This window comes from Macadamia integrifolia, chromosome 6, assembly GCF_013358625.1.
Source record: "Macadamia integrifolia cultivar HAES 741 chromosome 6, SCU_Mint_v3, whole genome shotgun sequence".
NCBI lineage: Eukaryota > Viridiplantae > Streptophyta > Magnoliopsida > Proteales > Proteaceae > Macadamia > Macadamia integrifolia.
The window spans coordinates 37,701,734-37,719,647 of record NC_056562.1 but is presented as its reverse complement, the minus strand read 5'-3'; the positions used below and the strand labels follow the sequence as shown (position 1 = coordinate 37,719,647).

The 17,914-nt window shown below is 36.4% G+C and overlaps 1 protein-coding gene and 1 long non-coding RNA gene across 5 annotated transcripts; one reads left to right on the top strand and one right to left on the bottom strand.

Moving 5' to 3' along the window:
- Window positions 1–7,132: 7,132 nt before the first annotated feature.
- Window positions 7,133–16,498, bottom strand: LOC122082350 (cytochrome b561 and DOMON domain-containing protein At3g61750). Of its 4 annotated transcripts, none has more exons than XM_042649849.1 (5): window positions 16,002–16,498; window positions 15,244–15,637; window positions 13,716–13,999; window positions 12,827–13,105; window positions 7,133–7,790 (listed from the first exon to the last, which is right to left on the bottom strand). In XM_042649849.1, exons 1-4 carry the CDS (start codon window positions 16,212–16,214, stop codon window positions 12,827–12,829), a joined length of 1,170 nt encoding a protein of 389 aa, XP_042505783.1. In that variant the 5' UTR covers window positions 16,215–16,498; the 3' UTR covers window positions 7,133–7,790. The 4 variants fall into 4 exon arrangements, with proteins under 4 accessions (XP_042505783.1, XP_042505782.1, XP_042505781.1 ...); XM_042649848.1 differs by lacking the exon at window positions 7,133–7,790 and adding an exon at window positions 11,163–11,403; XM_042649847.1 differs by lacking the exon at window positions 7,133–7,790 and adding an exon at window positions 12,057–12,398 and having other exon boundaries at window positions 16,002–16,497.
- Window positions 7,580–9,908, top strand: LOC122082351. Its single transcript, XR_006141299.1, has 3 exons — window positions 7,580–7,721; window positions 7,829–7,934; window positions 9,341–9,908. It is a non-coding gene; the product is annotated as an uncharacterized LOC122082351 (long non-coding RNA).
- Window positions 16,499–17,914: the final 1,416 nt, after the last annotated feature.

Genomic DNA, 17,914 nt, shown 5'->3' with positions numbered 1-17,914 from the left:
AATGAATCTGGTCACACGACCTTTTCCAATCTCATTCCCTTCTTTCATTCACTTTCTCCACCTTTGTTGACTGTTAAATTTTGAAAGAAGGGAACATGGATGCAGTTCATGGCATTGGCATTGATAACTTGCCGACGGTATTGATACCGATTTTGATACGCATTAATCGAACCAGACTGATACATATCAAAATATCGAAATTTCATGTTGGTATCATGCCGTGTCAATTAGGTATTGAAATTAGTCACAGTCAATATCAATACAAATCGTTCAATCCAAGGATTTAGTTCTCCGTATTGGTATCAGTATCGGTCTCTGTCAATACCAATCTGATTTGGATCTGTATCGGTCAATTTTGCCCTTTGGTTTTCAGAAAAAGTATAATTTTTTTACTTTTTTATTCCTGAAACGATACAGGTGACCGCTCCAGATCGATTAAGGATTGGGATTGGTCTCAGCTGATATCGATACGATACCAATACTTGAGACCATGGTCCAATCTGTAGTAATCAGTAACATTAATGGTCACGGTGGATGCTTGTTGGGTTTTTATGTTTTGTATCCTGTAATAATTCACATAATTATTATTGGGATTATATGTATACATGTTTGGATCAGATTTGGGTCTATTATATGCATAAAGGGAAAATTATAATTATGTGAGAATTAGGTTTTTCTAGGATTTCTTATATATTGTTTATGTGAAGAAAATTCTTTTTTTTTTTTTGGTAAGGGAAGAAAATTCTAGACACAAGCAAAAAGGTCACATTGTGAAGTGAAAAGTGGTGTAGAAAGTTCTTCGCACTTGGTGAAAATGTTTTCTCAGATGGAATCACACTAAAATTGTCTATTGTGATTGTTTGCTTGAGTTATTCCTTGTCAAGTCATGATTACACAATTGTTTTGACTAATGATAATATAAATTGGTAACCATATGAATTGGTAACCGTGGATGAGAAAACACTATAAAATATAGCAAAAACATCCTCTGTAGTTAGTGAAGTGGTGTAGTGAGCAATCAGACGGTCAAGAGGACCTCGGGATGCATGCCCAGATGCTCTTAGCCATCTGATGCTCATTACACCACCGCACTCATTGTAGACAATAATCGCTAAAAAATGTATATCTTTTTTTTTTTTTTTTGGTTAACGTGTATAAAATTCCCACAATTGTATAGGCTCGGATTGAATGAGACACCCCCATATAAGAGTCCTAAAAAGGTAAAAATAGTTGAATTCAGAATCATATGCTTTTTGAAGTGAAGATCTTTTATCAACTCGGTTACCCTTGGGGTTAATGAATAGCCCTTCTCTCATTTTTTTAGCGAAAGAAAAGGGAAAGGAAAACTTGAAAGCGGGGAGGTTTTTCCATCACCAATGATGGAAAAAAGAGAAGAACTTGAAAATTTTACCGAAAGAAGTAGAAAAAGAAAATAGAAAGCAGGAAAGATTTTCCATTCCCAATGATGGAAAAAGAGAAGGACTTGGAATTGAGAGTAAGCTTTAGTTGAGAGACGAGATCAGTAGATGTCCACATCAGCCGAAATGGCTTGTCTCTTAGTGCACTTTGGCTTCTTTCTTCCTTTCCAGACAGACGCAGCATTATTGGAGCAGCTTTGCAGATCTTGGACCCTCTCCACCTTTCTTCTACCATATTCTTCTCTTAAAATGGATCCAAACTTTAAAGCACTTTTGGATTTTTTTGCTTAATAAGTTTGAAGGTTTGAGCCATTCTGTGTTCCAGGATTTCTTGAAGTTGAAGCTACTTCAAAATTTGGCTTTAAGAAAGACCTTTTCATAAAAAAAAAATTTTAATTTCTTTTCTATTAATTTTTTTGAAAAAAAAAAAAATACAAACAATCTTCAAATATTTGATTTGTCTTTTAAAGATGGGTTCTTATTCTCTTTCATATTGATCCAGAAAAAATTTTAGGGCTACCCAAAGGTGTTGAAGTTATATAATTTTATTTTGGAATGTGGGCTATGGTAAGATCTAAGATCTGGTTAATTTTAATAGTTGTAGGAGTTAGGTTTGTTGGGTATGAATTCTCGGAAAAAATTTTAGGTCTAGAACGCAACTAAAATCCAATTTTCTGTATTTTTTTTAACTTCATAATGCGTTCTGAAACCCAAAATCTACTTTGAAAATGCATACCGAATACAAGTTAGATGTTTGTTTTCTAATTCAAGTTCAAGATTATGATTTTTTTATTTTAAATATTGATTTAAGTTTGTTTTGAGTTTTTTATATCAGGGATTTCATATTTGTAAATTTAAAGAGCATTGAAAAGCTAGGGGTTACATAGAGTTTTAGTCTCACAACAGTTTATTTAGGTCTTTGTTGCCTTAATCCAAGGAAATAGCGCAATTGGTGAGCAACGAACTTGGAACAAGCCGTAAACTTGGACGTCCTAAGTTCGACTCCTATTAGGTACACCTTGGGCCACTCACATACCCGTCGTTAGAAAAAAAAAAAAAAAAAAATCCTTGTTGCCTTCATATATGCTCTCATATACATATTTAATAATGGATCAATGTCGAAAAAAGAACCTCAAAATAAAAAAAAAAAATCACTTCATTATTGTTTTAAAAAAAAATTAGGCCCTAGCACCAACTAAGTCTTCCTTTTTGTAGTTGGGTCAAAGCATTCTAAGGTGGTATTCACATCACTCTCTTCAATTTTCTATTTTATGAGGTCTGCAAGTGGTAGCTTCATCCTCTTTGGAAGATCTTGATTCCTTTCCAATTCCACATCCTGGACCACACATTGGGAATAATCAAATTTAAGGAATCATTAAATGTATGATCCATGAGTTCTTAAATGACACAGTGCATGATCATGAACATGAAACCTAATGGGAAAAAGGGTTCCGTTATTAACACTGTAGCTATGTAGCATAAGAAACCAATCAGTGTCAATTCGAATACTAGATCTAAGGACCACAAATTCTCAAATTATTAAATGATAGCCGAACTAACTACTATGCCTAAGCATTTGCAATGATATGATTTAGTGAAGAAGGTACTGGTAGTGTTTTAGAGGTTTCTTACTCCCTATAAGACATCACATCGGCTTATTCACATTCAATGTGGGATCATCGTTCTAACGTAAAATCTCAATAATTCCAATAATTCTAGTATCATAGGTTGAAACTCAGGTAAATCTCACTCTTGGATGCTTAACCATTAAAAAGAGGGTGTCTAAACCCTTATAAGTCGATCTTCACCTTGAATTATTTAAAAATAAGGGGACCCACGTCTTGAAGTTGAGCAAGTTTCCTAAACCAACTTGACTTGGGTCTAAGTCACCAAACTTTACTTTTGGTTATATATTTTCCAATTACGTGAACTGTTTTTGGGAGATCTCCCTATATGGATTGTGGTGTGACGATGTTTTCTTTGTCAAAAGAAGAAATGAAGATATCAAGATTTTGCCATATTTATCACAAGAAGTTTTGAGGTGAGAGTATTGTGCCATTATGCATCCACATTTATTTGGGGAGTTGTTTTGTTAATCCAAAATTTTGTTCTCAAAGTTTGATTTGCCTCTAGTATTGTCCAAATAAAAGATCTAATAACTCAATTATTATTCTAATGAAAGTTTTACTTGGACAAGGTCATGTGGTTTTTCTCCATCGCTTAGGAAGAATTTTCTATGATAAAATTAAAGTGTACTTTTACAGTTGGATTTAATTTTCTAATATATTATTATTTTACATATATTTGATTATCATTATATATCTCCATTAACTTGTACACACAGGTAAAAAATGTTTATTTTTTTTTCCAACATACCCTTGAGATTATACCAAGGTTGTCGTTGTCTATAGAAACACGTCGTGCCATCCAAATTTTGGGAATAATCTACGAAAGGGTAGATATTTAAAAATGCCCCATACTATATTCGCTCCCACGATTGGACAATTGAACTCCTCCATAATATTAATTTCTGGACGCTGCGTATAATGTGGAGTATGTTTCGCTTTCTTCTTAGGGGTTGCTCTCCTTCCTTAGCATGTGTGATAGGTGGAACGGTCGTGTTCTTCTGTTTATTTATTTATTTTATTTTATTTTCAATTGACCTAATTCAATGTTATTCAACGGTTGAATCAGTTTAAAAGTTAGGGTTTTGGAACATCGATTTTTAGCAAAAGTTTTAAATGATGAGATACCCTTTCTATGAAAAGACAACACCACAGAATGAGACAAGAAGTAGAAGATGATGATGGCCCATATAATAACCCACTTGTTACTTGTCATCGTTCATCTAGGAGAAGGCCTCTCCTCTGCAACTTGGCATTTACAAGTTTATGAAATCAGCCTCTTCAATCTGTCCATCACTTGCCATTGCTCCTCTGGAACTTTGGCAGGATCCCACTTCATGGTTGGTACTACCCTCATTGAGTGGGACAGCGCACTTGAGACAAAAGATATGGGCCCAAAGGGAGTGGCGGTGGAATTCACAGTTTCAAGTATCGAGATTGCTGGGCGATCATTTGGTGGTACAGGTGAGAATTCAATGATTGTTTTATTTTGTTTTTAAATATATCTTTCTTCTCTTATATAATGATAAAAAATGAGATAGATATTGAATGCCCATTTATACAATCAAGTGATTATATGAGCAATAGATTTATTCTAGGAAAAATTACATTATTATCTATTTTTGAATTTTTCTTTACAAAATTATTCACAAAAAATTTTGATTAACAAAAATACCCAAAATTAGGTTTGAGTTTACAAAATTACCCATTCAAAGTTTTAGTTAATAAAAATACCTAAAATTATGTTTAGATTTACAAAACTACCCAAAATAGTGATTCTTCATCTTCCACATATAATCATGTATTTTTTTATGACTAAAACTTTGAATGGATAGTTTTGTAAACCCAAACTCAATTTTAGGTATTTTTATTAACTTAAACTTTAAGTGGGTAATTTTGTAAATGGAAACCTAATTTTGGGTATTTTTATTAACTGAAACTTTTGATGGGTAATTTTGTTAAGAGAAACCCAGAAGTGGGTAATCATGTAATTTTCCCTTTATTTTATCTTCTTTTTTATAATATTTCATTATGAGTATCCATCAAGACCTTGTCCTTGATATGGTTGATGGACACCTCGTCCGTAGCCAACAATTGTATCCCATGTGTTTGCATGATATTTTTAACTAATTTGATGATTATAGCCCTTGAATTGTAACTTTCTTTTGTGCCAATCAGCTTTGATGATTAATTTTTGAGGGAGAGATGAAACTCGATGAAATTTGATCACCTTGATGAAAGTTTTTTTTTTTCTCTAGAATATCCTGGTGAAAGTTGCTCCTTGCTTTTCTTTCGATATTGAAACTTTCATTATTTTATGTGATGGTGTGATATTCATGGATGAATACATTTTAGAATTCTTAGCCTTTGGATTGATCACTGGATGAGAAAAAAAGGATGATTTTTTACTTTGAAGCTAGGCTTTACCTACTTTCATCATCTACATCTTTTTTCTTTTTAGAAGTACACATAATGTCAACATAAGCTCTCTTAAAAAGTTTCGGGCAACTCCTCAGGCGATTCGTATTATTATCGATCGTTACTAATACCAATTCTTTATTGATACAGATCAATGAATATAGCCAGCATGGTTTGGATATCATATTTTTAACGAAAAAATGGGTTTCGAATCTCTATTGAACCAATATATTATAATACATCCGTTGGTGGATTAGACAACAAGTAAATAAATATATTAGGAAGAAAAGAATGAGCACACTTATGTACCTAAACACACATGGTGGCGAAATGACCACCTCACTTCACTCTGTTGGATGGCTTAACGTATGCTTCTATTGGCTCCTAAATTAGCATAGGTCACACAACTAGATAATATTCTCTCCCTCATATATTATTTATGGGAAAAGATTAGGCACACGTATCACAAGTTAGTGCCAGTCTTATCTGTCTCTCCCTTACCCCCTTGATATGACCCCTACACCTCTTGTATGATGTCCCGTCTCATGCGCTCATTAATGTCACCCGCTAGCTTACTGCCCAAGGCAGTTTGCCTATCCCTCTCCTATTACAATGTAGATGGGGAATTACATCAGAGGGATACACATCGACTTTTGGGGATGAAAGGGAAACAACCTATGAACTGATCCAGCTGTTTATTCTTTCACACTTTGACAAGTGTCCCATTGTGGTTTCAGAAGTCACAATTTCGAATTTTTACACCATGGGACTCAAGCTAGCTTGGCACTCTAATACTAATGGAAGCTGATGTCTGTGGACCACCGTTCAAGGTATTGTTATCATATGATTTGTAGCGGTCAATACGTAACGTTGGTACTCGATATCAATACTTGACCTCTTAACCGATACAGTAGCAGTCTATCGATCTGTACTGATGGTGAAAAAAAATTGTCCACCTCTATCAGTCTATTCACATTAGTATTAATATCGATATCAGTTGAAACCAATACAGATCGTCATTATCTATCTTTTTACGCCACATCACGATTCAAAACAAAATATGGCAATTTTAAGTGAAATTTTGAAGCATCCTATGTAACCAACGAATGCAGAGTTTGAATCAGTTCCATCACAATCAGCATCAATAAAAATCATATATTAAAGAGGAAACCCAGATCATCTATCTGTATGTGTACACTTCACATACGATTAGGTGATGACACGTGTTATATTGTTTTCATAAAAATGTTCCTTCATTCACTCCTAATGGAACAAAAACACACATGCCATCGCCTAATTGTAGGTGAAGTGTACATATACATATTGGTGATCCACAGTGCCTAAGTCATTGGTACATTGGATCTATAATAGGTTGGAAAATAAGCAATTCAGTTGAGTTAGAACACTAGACACCTAGGCTAGTTGGCCATTCAAAATATTATTTAGATAATTTTCTTTTAGAATGAAAATGCTATCCTCACAGATTTTGTGATATCAATTACCAAAGATATGTCAGATAAAGATGATATTATCTTTCATTCTTCCTATATTCTGGGGTTCTTCATGCCCATGATCCTATTTGTTGTGTTCAGATATGCCTAGTGAGCTAAGGCATCGTTTGATAATGTTTCTAAAAACGTGTTTCTATATTTTTATGTTTTCAGAAAAAGAGAAACAGAATAAATACCATTTGATAAATATGTTCAATTTTTTCTATTATCAGAAGCATAAATTGAAATTTATATCAATTTATGGTACAAGAACACGACAAACATGACCAACGAAACATGTTTCACCTGTTCCGTCGTTCCACGAAACAAAATTTCCAACGTACAAAGACCCCTGCCCGATAAAAAAAAGACGCCCTGTTCACACTCTCTTTTTCCTTCGTCCCTGTTGAAACACCACGAAAGGAGAGAGTCCTCCTCTGCTCAACCCGACTGCTACCTCCAAGATTCGACTGCTACCTCCAAGAATCGACTGCACACAACCCTCATGATCACTTACGCAGCTCCCGTGAACACTACGGAGCTGTCCATTACCAGAGATTCGTCCTTCGTCCTTTGCCCTTGCCTCACATTCATCCAGCTTCCGTGAACCCTACGGGGGTTTCTTTCTTCAACCTTGAAGAGTCTACAAAAAGGTGGGAAAAGCATCCGACTTCTTAGGTGAGATCATCCTTCGTAGTCTTTCATTCAGTAGAGGTAGATCAATTCAAGCTTCGGTTTACCTTTCCGCAAGCGTATCTCTCCTTTTCAAGGTAGTATTTCACTTTCCCCAATCTACTGAAACACTAACACATTTTTGAGCTTCGTCGTTCCGCTGCAAGCTAGTAACATATTTACTTATTTATGTGTGTTGATGCAGAGTCCAAAAAAAAAATTAGGGATTTGGGACTCTTCGGTTCCGCTGCAAGCTAGCAATCACAATTTTTGGATCGGCTGAAAGGGAGAACTGCAGAGGACTTACCTAGGTATGAATTTGGCTCTGTTTGGCTTCGATTGGTGTTGGGTGAGACAAAGAATGCTTGGATTTGACTGTTTAGGTTTTGGATTTGGACAGTGTTTTGATTTCTAGTTCAACCTTTGAATTCAAAATTATGAGAAATTTTGAAGAATGAGGAATTGATCGAACATATATGGTCTTCTTTTCTTTTCTTCTGTTTCCATTCTAGACTTCCCAAATCATGAATTAGACACTGTATACTTCTCTGCTTCCTTTTTCAAATTGCACAAGTAATGATTTTCAGAAGATAATGGGAATTGTTCTTATGGATTAATTTGAAACTGTTAGTTCATATCTATTCATGATACAAATTTTTTTTGGGGGCCTTGGTTTTGATTTTATTTACTTGGTTGGTTGTTGGCATTTCAAAATGGCATTATATAGCTAATGTAGTTGAAGGCTCCATTATTTTCAAAATGGCCTTGGTTTTGAGAATTAATTGAGGGGCTGCGCTTTATTTTCTTCTTCAGATATTCTAGTCCCAATGTTGCAGGATACTCTTGGAGAACATTAGATCAAATATCAGAATAGTTCAAAACAGATTAATAACAAGGATGAGATCAGATCTGAGATTAAGAATATCAATCTCAGATTATAGGGTGTCAGAAATCAGAATAGAAGCAGATAATAAGGGGACTAATGGAATGATGAATTAGGTCTACGCAGGTTCTGAAAATTGCTAACAAGGTATGCAATTTTCTGGTCAGAACTGAGAAGGAAAACTGAATTTAATACCTGTAAGAACTTGAGCAAATCAATAACACTTTGTGTAGTTGAGAGAAGAAGAAGATGAGTTAAGGAAGAGGACCTCTTGTGCTTCACACCGCTGAAAGTCAATTGGATCAAACACCAATTCCATCAGCCTTGATCAAACACAAGACAAATCTCCATGTAGAAGACAATAGCAACAACCATTAAATTTTTTATCAAAATCATCTAGGCCTTTAGGAGCCTCCTCTTCTTTATTTATAATGTTAATGGGGGAGGGAATTACAAAATAGAAGGTTCCTCAAAAAGGAAACCAAATATTCTCCTAATACAATAGCTACTAAAAACTGAAATTAGAAACTAACTGAAATTAGAAACTAGTTGAAAAAGGAAACTAACTACTAAGGACTTGACTCAATTAATAACTTGACTCATAAGGAAACAAATATAACTCAAATCAAGCCCAACTAGAAAGGAAACTAATGAAAATGGAAACTAACTAGTAATCCCGTACTCAATCTTAGAGCCCCCTTTTTAGACCCATAAAAGTGGTCTATTACACTTTACACTCAAAACACATGGGATCAAAAGCCTAACATGTATGGAACCCAACCCTAGGCTTATTCCTAATAAAACAAGCTTATTTTGGTAATTAATCTGCATCAGATATTGGTGGGGTGAAAGGCACTGTTGATTCTAAGAAGGTTGGGAACATTCTCAGCTTGGTCTTTGTGCAGTTTGTGTTCATAGTTTGGAATATGGCAAAGTCTTAAACATCCCTTCTTTGTTTTTGTTTTTTCTGAGTTTGATGATGGGTAGCAGAGTGACTGGAGTGAGGGAAGACCAGAGGAGGAAAAAACATTGGCCTTGAGACCTGTGGGAGCTGGGAGTTGGGACTTGAATTGCTAGAGTCCAGGTCTGCTTGCGTCTGTGTGTGTTTTTGGTGGGTTTTGCCTTGTTACTTGAAATGATCTGTTATTCACTACTTCTTTTTTAATCCGTTTCTACCTTGTTGGCTTCTATTTTCCTCATTTGAGATTGGGTTTTTTATATTTTTATTTATTTATTGGGTTTCTTTTTTATATTTTTAAGCTGATGATGAGGAGTGTGATTGTTTAGTCAATCTGTTATGGGTTTCTATAGTTTAAGTGGATTTCTGTTTCATCTCTGACAATCCAAATCTTGGAAGTTTAAATGGGAAAGCAAATAAAAATTGGCACTGAACCTATTTTATGTTTCATTCTTTAAAATTCTGAGTTCTGAATGTATTGTAGATCTGAGTGTCAAACTACAGAATAACATAATACAATACCAGAAGAGGCCCATTTGTTAGAATTCTGAATCAATTGAGCTATGGACCTTTGGATCTGATGGCCACAATTATGCAAATAAGCAATTTTCATATCCAGAGGATCAATTGGATAGAGTTTCTGATAATTTGTTTCTGTACTTTTATTAGCAATATATGGACCTCTCTCTCTCTCTTTGGGGTTAGTTGATTATTTACAGCGCATCATGGGACTGGTTCTTAATGGTTCTGTTTTTATTTTTTCTTTGACTTACATCAGCTGGGTTGCATTCCACATTTCATTCCACCTTTCATCTAGCCTTATGTCCTGTAGCAGCCCTACTTACTTTTGCTAAAAAAATTATTTTTGACTTCGCAGTAATTTACACTTGTTTCCTTGCTACTTTTGAAACCCACCTAAGTTGTAGTTTTTGTTTTCAAGCTTTATTGCATGTCAAGTTTCATATTGTGGAATATTGAATGGGTCTCTTTTAAATAGGCAACCATGTCGGCCAACTCCTGGAGAGAATAGAAGGTTTTCATATGCAAAATTTTCAATGTAGTTGAAATCTACTTCTGGAACCTTGTGTACCAAGTGAAATCTCTTTTTATTTCCTTTTCATTTTTTTTTTTTTCCCTTTGGTTTTGTGAGAGTGCTAGTCAATGCTTAGCATGGATCTACAAAATTGGTGTAATGACGTTCTTGCAACCATCCAATGTTGCTGTGATAGACCACACTGAGTTGAGAATGCAAAAATTTTGCATCACCCTAGAAGGCTTTCTCTATGGCCATTATTAGGTTCTAATACCCTAATTTGTTTTGCACCCATACCATCAGGTGCATGTTCATCCGATTGTGGCACAAGCATAGTTGTTACGGCGTTAAATCGATCCAAGGTGGTGAAGGGGTGGCTAATCGATTTGGTGATGAATCGCTCGTTATGGCGTTGCCATAGCGGTCAAATTGCCCCTGTGTCATTTTTTATTTTTCCTATTTTTTGAAGTTATTTAATATGCTATTTTTTTATTTTTCCTATTTTTTAAAGTTATTTAGCATCTTACAAGCCTACAATACATACCCTATAACATATAAAACCAACATTAAGCAACATCAAATCATCAAAAATCAACATAGCCCTATCAAAATCACCTTGCATTTTACAAAAAATTGACCGCCTAGTGAATCAGGTGTGACTTAGAGTCCATGGGAGTGCCATGGCGACGCTTATCGGCCAATGGCGACGCTTATTGGCCAATGGCGACCGCCATTTATGAGTCACGTAAATCGTAGCATTGTCATGAACTTCTTTTTCCGTCAGGATGCCAAATCATCGCCTTGGCAATGCCTAGACGACGCCATGACAACTATGGGTACAAGCAGTTCAATGGTTGAAGGTCAATCTTCTTCATCAGCACCCTCCTCTGATTTTGTGAAGGGGTACTTGGAAAGAGCAATCAAAGGTGAAGAGGATAAGTTTAGAGAATTAAAAAACAAGATTGATGTGTCTGAGGAAAAGAGAATGATATATACAGATATCCTGGATGCAATTAATAAGATGGACATAAACAAAGATGATAGTTAGACAGTCATGACCAACTGCTGAAAATAATGTAAGACATTTGGTGTACCCAGATGGTATTGTATTATTAATATGTTTTAGTAACAAACACAATATGATGTAAGTTAAAATATCGACAATTGGAAGGTCGTTCAGTCGCTTGTATCCTTGGTCGGAATAAGGGTTATGAGTTTCTCTAAAACTTAACAAATGTGGAACATCAACTCATGCCATAAACAACATTTATCAAACACCAAAGTCTGCCGGAAACGTTTCTAAAAACAAGTATTATCAAACGCCTTCTTTTCCGTTTCTGTTTCAAGAAACGGCAGTGTTTTCAGAAATGGCAATTTCTGTTTCTACTGTTTTGTGAAACAGAAATGAATAAATGTTATCAAATGGTGCCTAAGTGGAAACTTTTTTCTGGAAGAGGTCTCTAACCATGATCCATGTTTATAATTTTAGCATATATCATAAGAATCTGATACTCCATTACTTGACCACATAATTCTTTCCATGCATCATTTCACCTCACTAATAAATCAACAGATCAAACATTTTTTCAATACAAACAAAATTGAATACAGATATATCAATTGGAGTCTGACCATTGCACCAGTCAGACCCTCAAGAAAAACTTCAGTGCACAATGCAATCAAGAATCACCCATTTGCACGATACAACACATAGGTATATTAATATGAACAATGAGTTTCCAGCCAAGGTGCGAAGCGAGTGGCCAAGATATATATGTAACTCTCTCTATTCCATGTCCAAAGGATCATCATCTAGGCCATATCCACATACTCTCCTTCAAAGAGTGCATCCTCAGCCATGTATCATAAAAGTGAAACTGATCCAGCCAACAAGGAATGATCTTCTATAGAGACAAGATGGGTGTGAACATTAGTTTTCCTTACGATCACTAAAAAATGAAAGAGATATTTTGTTGTCTTTAGATCATAGTTGTCATAGCGTCTATGTGACCCAAGGCCTTGGAGGTGGCCTGGATGCAAGGCGACACCAACAAGATGCTTGCCTAGGCGACCAAGGCACCTGGATGCCTATATGAGCGATGTCTAGACAACTATGCTTTAGAAAGAATATCCAAGCAATCAACTACTATAATTTGATCGACCAAAAAGAGGTGCAACTATGGCAACATAATATTTATCCCTCTATGTGAAGAAGCACTAGAAACTCAATGAATCAACCACTGATAAAAATAGAACAGACCATTCATGTACAGAGAGAAAGGAGAGAATGAGACAGCATATGTTTACTTTTCAGAAATATGAAAATTACCTATTCTGATGGATTCATCTGGAAGGCTGGAGGACCAACTGTCTTTCGAGACATTCCTATCCGCAATAATACTTCTAAAATAATAACAGTGATCAGAAGAACTGCAACAAGAACCCAGTAGCCTGCTACCCAAAAACTCCCTGCGCCTCCATTTTGAATTCCAAGGGCAATATTCAAAACTCCAAAGAACAAAGCAAATCTCCCAAACCACTGATGGTACCAATTCCAGAACTTGCGAAACTTGGAATCCTTGTCAGGCCGTATAAAAAAAGCCAATATCTGTCCGAGAGTAAGAATTATTGTTAGGTTTGGAATGTAGCAGATTTCAAAAAAAAAGTGGAAGAAAGAACAGATGATATGGATGGTGCATATATGCATACACGCACAATATGCACACATACATGCGAATATTCATCCATGTATATATGAATTTTCTCATATCTGGAGCATTTTTGCATTTACATAATTCTCTTCTGATTGACCCAAGTTTGGTTTTCATGATCATATGAAGCTTTCTACCTGAATTGTTGTAGAAATGCTGCATATGGTCATATGCAAACGCACATCTAACAATGTAAAGTTTCTCCCATATATGGATCATGGGAGATGCTAGGAACACGAGCATTAAAGCATTAAATGCTTGAACAGGCATGAATGGCAGGGATGCACTGTTACAATGGAAGCACCCATTTATGGATTAAGACCTGCCATCCGGTTGAGAAAACAACCAAATTTCGTTACATCACCAGCCCTTAATACTCAATTTACTGGTGCTCCCCATACATCTTTATGCAAAACTTTTCAAAATAATTCCCACACTAGAATAAATGATACTTTATAAAGAAAAGTTAACATCAGCAAAAGGGAAAAAAGGAATAATTAGATGAACCTGAAGAATACTAAGTACGAGGACAAATATTCCGATGCCTCTGTGTGCCTTTACATTGGCATGCAGTTTACCATAGAGTACCTTCCCGGCAACCACAGCAGCAAGCCCAAAGATAAACCCTACAAACTGAATGGAGATATGGAGATAATACCATAGAGGATCCCGGTGCTTATAGTATCTTGCAATAATTGCCCCAGTTGGAAGGAGCATACCCCATCCAATCAAACCCAGTATTCCATGGTTCCTCTTCAAACCATCAAAGTTGTTAGCAGCAGATGCAGTACCTGAGGCAGAACATTAATGTCTGTCTTGTCAAACATCTAATTTTAATAAATAAATTGGATACAAAAAATAAAGCAAAGACAAGCTTTGACAGTGCATAGAAATTAACATGAAAGATAGTTTGAAAAGTATAGTACTAGCTGGCTTCTCCATCTACCATTATAGGAAGAGTACTGAATTTTTCTTTTATTTGTGAATGGCAAATTGTCAAAGATAGAGCAGCAATTTGAATTGCAGCCTAACAAAAAAAAAATCAACAGTATAAAATCCCATTGGAAGAAACAGGAAATACCAGCAGAGATGAGAACATAGAAACAAATAACTTTTCTTTTTAAAGAAATGTCAGCAATTAAAAAGAGAGTAATTAAGATTCTAAATTTCCCGATTATTGATAATTGCTAAAGTTGGGGTCGGCTACATGGATCAGATCAAAGACAGCAAAAGAAAAGTAAAAGAAAAGTGATTGTTGTTGTTGTTGTTGTTGTTGTATTGATAACTGCTAACGTAAATCTGTTAATATATCAATACTTGTTATGAAGTAGAGATTGGTAATAAGTAAACAAGAACCCTGAAACAACTGATGAGAAAATTATCTGAAAAAAGTTGATATTTCACTCAGTTAAAAATAAGATGTCTGCAAAACATTCTAATGCTTTGTTCAAGACACAAACAAATACCACTGCTCCAATCTTCCATTTGCAAGTCCTGTTTTACTCAGGTTTTTCAGAGGTAGTCAGTTAAGAAGATTTTCAACCAAAGTCGACCATTCTAAATCTTAAATTTTGGAGTTTAAAGGTTCAATCATTTCAAGCTCCCATACATGAGCACTGAAGAATATGCTCCAGGTAATTGTTTTTGACCTTGATGGTACAAAGTTTGAATTTGTGTAAGAAAGTCATAATAGGAAAATGAAAAGACATCCATAGAAGTTTTATTGTTCCTTTTCACTTCTGCAGTGAAAAATCTTGGCCCCCAACCCCAACCAACCTAAAAAATAAAAACTATTTCATCTTTTCATAAGAAATGAGCAATTATATGTTTCTTCATTACCAAAACAGCACGAGCAGTGGTCATTCAGCACTAGGACCTTTCATAACAACTATAATACCACTAGGACCCTCCATATTTTCATTGTTTGGATTTGTGTAAGCAAGAAGTCCATCCACACAATACCACATAGATAGCATATGGTGGTAGCATCTATTGAGAGAGAGAGAGAGAGAGAGCACCAGAGTAAGGAACAAACCTGTACTGAAATCAAATATAATGCTTGTCCTAGCTTCATGCTTCGATAAGTGGGCATGGAGAGGAGTTTTACTTCCGAATGCTAATAAAATATTTTCAGTGTGAAGTCGTGCAGCAAATTTCAGTTGAAATGCCAAGTAAATGGTGGCCCCATGAACAGCAACAATTGGACTGCTAGTAACATTCAAGTTGCCCTCATCTGGTTTGACTTGTGATGGCTTAGATCCTCGTAGGTAGTACTGTTTGATTCTTGCTCGGCCTTCGTTATTAACCCAACCCACCATGGCACTGGAATTAACCATGAGTCCATTCTTTGAAAAACCCATTCCAACCCAACCAATCATGTATTCAGTAGATAATACAACGGTCAGGACATGATCTTCACTCTGAAAGAACTGCAGTGACCATACTGATGTATCAGAAATCCATAAAGCCTTTACCCATTATGAAGACTACTTGCATATCACAGATACAAGAATTGGCTACTATCTATCATCTAGCCAATTTTACTTGTGGGCTATGGTCCAGCAATTGACTGGTTAGGAATTTGAAATTTGTACTCCCACATTTCAAAAGCATACATTTCTTCCACTAATAACATCTATAAACAATTTAGAGGCAAAGAAAAACGAGACAATGGCGTCGGAACGACAACATTTCATAGTTCATTCATTTACATATCCACGGTAAGTGAGCAACTGATGAAATCATAAACAGCATCTAAAACAGAGGAAGAAGGTAAGATCAGTTCAGACTTACTCTGAGGATATAGCCATTCCACAAAGATCTACAAGTGAAGCGGGAGGAGTCGCTGTAAAGAGCAGGAAGAAAACTTGTTAAATCCTCATTACAGAGGATCCCGCTAACATCATCAGCGACAACAGAGTGAACCTCGATATTTAAGAAGAGAATCAGCGTTGTACAGATACAGAGGAACCTTAGAGGCAACATCTTAAGATTCGATCCCGCCATTTGCCGTCGAATTGAAGAAGAAGAAGAAGAAGAAGAAGAAGAGCGAGTGATAATGAAACTGGAGGGCTTTGCAAGGAACAAGAAGAAGAAGAAGAAGAAGAGTTGATGTTGCTATGCCAACCAAGCGGTTGTTGGGTTGTTGTCTCTTGCATTTGAAGCCTCCCCACTCTTCTGATTATTGTGTAGAAAGCCGGTTGGTAACGAAATGTAATCATCCTTTGCCTTTCCATCTCCCTCTCTCTCTCTTGCAATACGGGGAATTACAGTTCCTGTAACATTAAATGCAAGAACTGAGAGAGAGAGAGAGAGAGAGAGAGAGAGAGAGAGGGTTTTTTTAAAAAACCTTGACTTGATCTGAAGATTCTGAACTTTTTTTATAGGCAACTTGCAATTATTATGATCCGACTCGGAATCGGAAGAAAGTACCTTCACGAACTCCCCTAGTCTCTTTCGATCCATAACGATGGATCGGTAAGTATAGTCATGAATTCATGACTCGTGCTTAGTGCTTCCAGCTCGGCGCCATACAAGATTACGATTTTCAAATTACTCTTTACGATCGCCACTGTCACTATACGGTGGCAGATCTGATGGAAGCTGACAACTTTCTTTCGGATAAGTAGGTCGCCTTGTCCCTGTTGTCTTGGTTCAATCAAAGTATGCTTAGCGGCAAAGCTAAGCTTTGAAAAATATATTACTGGGCACATCATTTGTAATTTTTTTTTTTTGGTTTTATTTTAGGGAAGGAGAAAGGTAGATATGGCGAAATGGCCACCCTACCATCATGAAATGAAAATTTTCATTCCTGTTGGACACTTTTGTATATGATCTCGTTTACCCTGTGTTGGTGCAAAAGTCACGTATCCTGTTAGATTGTGTGGAACCTACGCCTAAACACAAGAGCTCGTGAAATTACTGCCCCATCCCATGAAATCAGAAAATCTCACTTGTGTTGATGCTCTACGAGTGGTAAGGGAGCAAGTTTGGCCTTATCAGCCTAAGCCTGCCTTTAGCCTAAATAGGTCTTGAGCTGAGATACCCTAGCCTTAAGGGCGGCGGGTCAAGGCTAAGAATTTTTTACCCTGAGTCAGATTCAGGTCAAGCTAGGGTTGAGGCCTTGAGCTGAGCCCAGCCCGGCCTAGCCTAGTCTAGTCAGATTCGGGTCAGGCTAGGGTTGAGGCCTTGAGCTGAGCCCGGCCCGGCCTAGCCTAGTCTAGCCAACCTTGTCTTCTTCTTCTTCTTCTTTCTTCTCCTTCTTTTTCTTCCTCTTCTTTCTTCTTCTTGATCTTCTCCCCCGACTCAATCCAGCCCAGCTTAGCCCGGAGAGTGGGTCAAGGTTGGATTTTTCAAGCCCCGAGTTAGGGCTGAGCCAAGCCTAGGCATAGCCAAGTGGACCCAGGGTTGAGCTGGGGTTCTTAAGAGCTTGGCCCAACCCAAACCTATTGCAAATCTACCTACCCATGCTTTGAATGGCCTCAGTGTTGGTGCAGGGTCCATGCAATGTAGCAGCAATCTCTTGCCCATTATTATTATATATAGGGAGCTATGCTCCTTATAAGTATTGAATTGGATCAGATAGCTTTCCTCACAATTTTGATTAAAAAATCATTTTTGATCACCTAATTTTATAACTGTCAAGTTAGATATGGCTATAAAGAATTGGCCAAACGACAAATCAAAACAATAGAAAATTTCAAGAT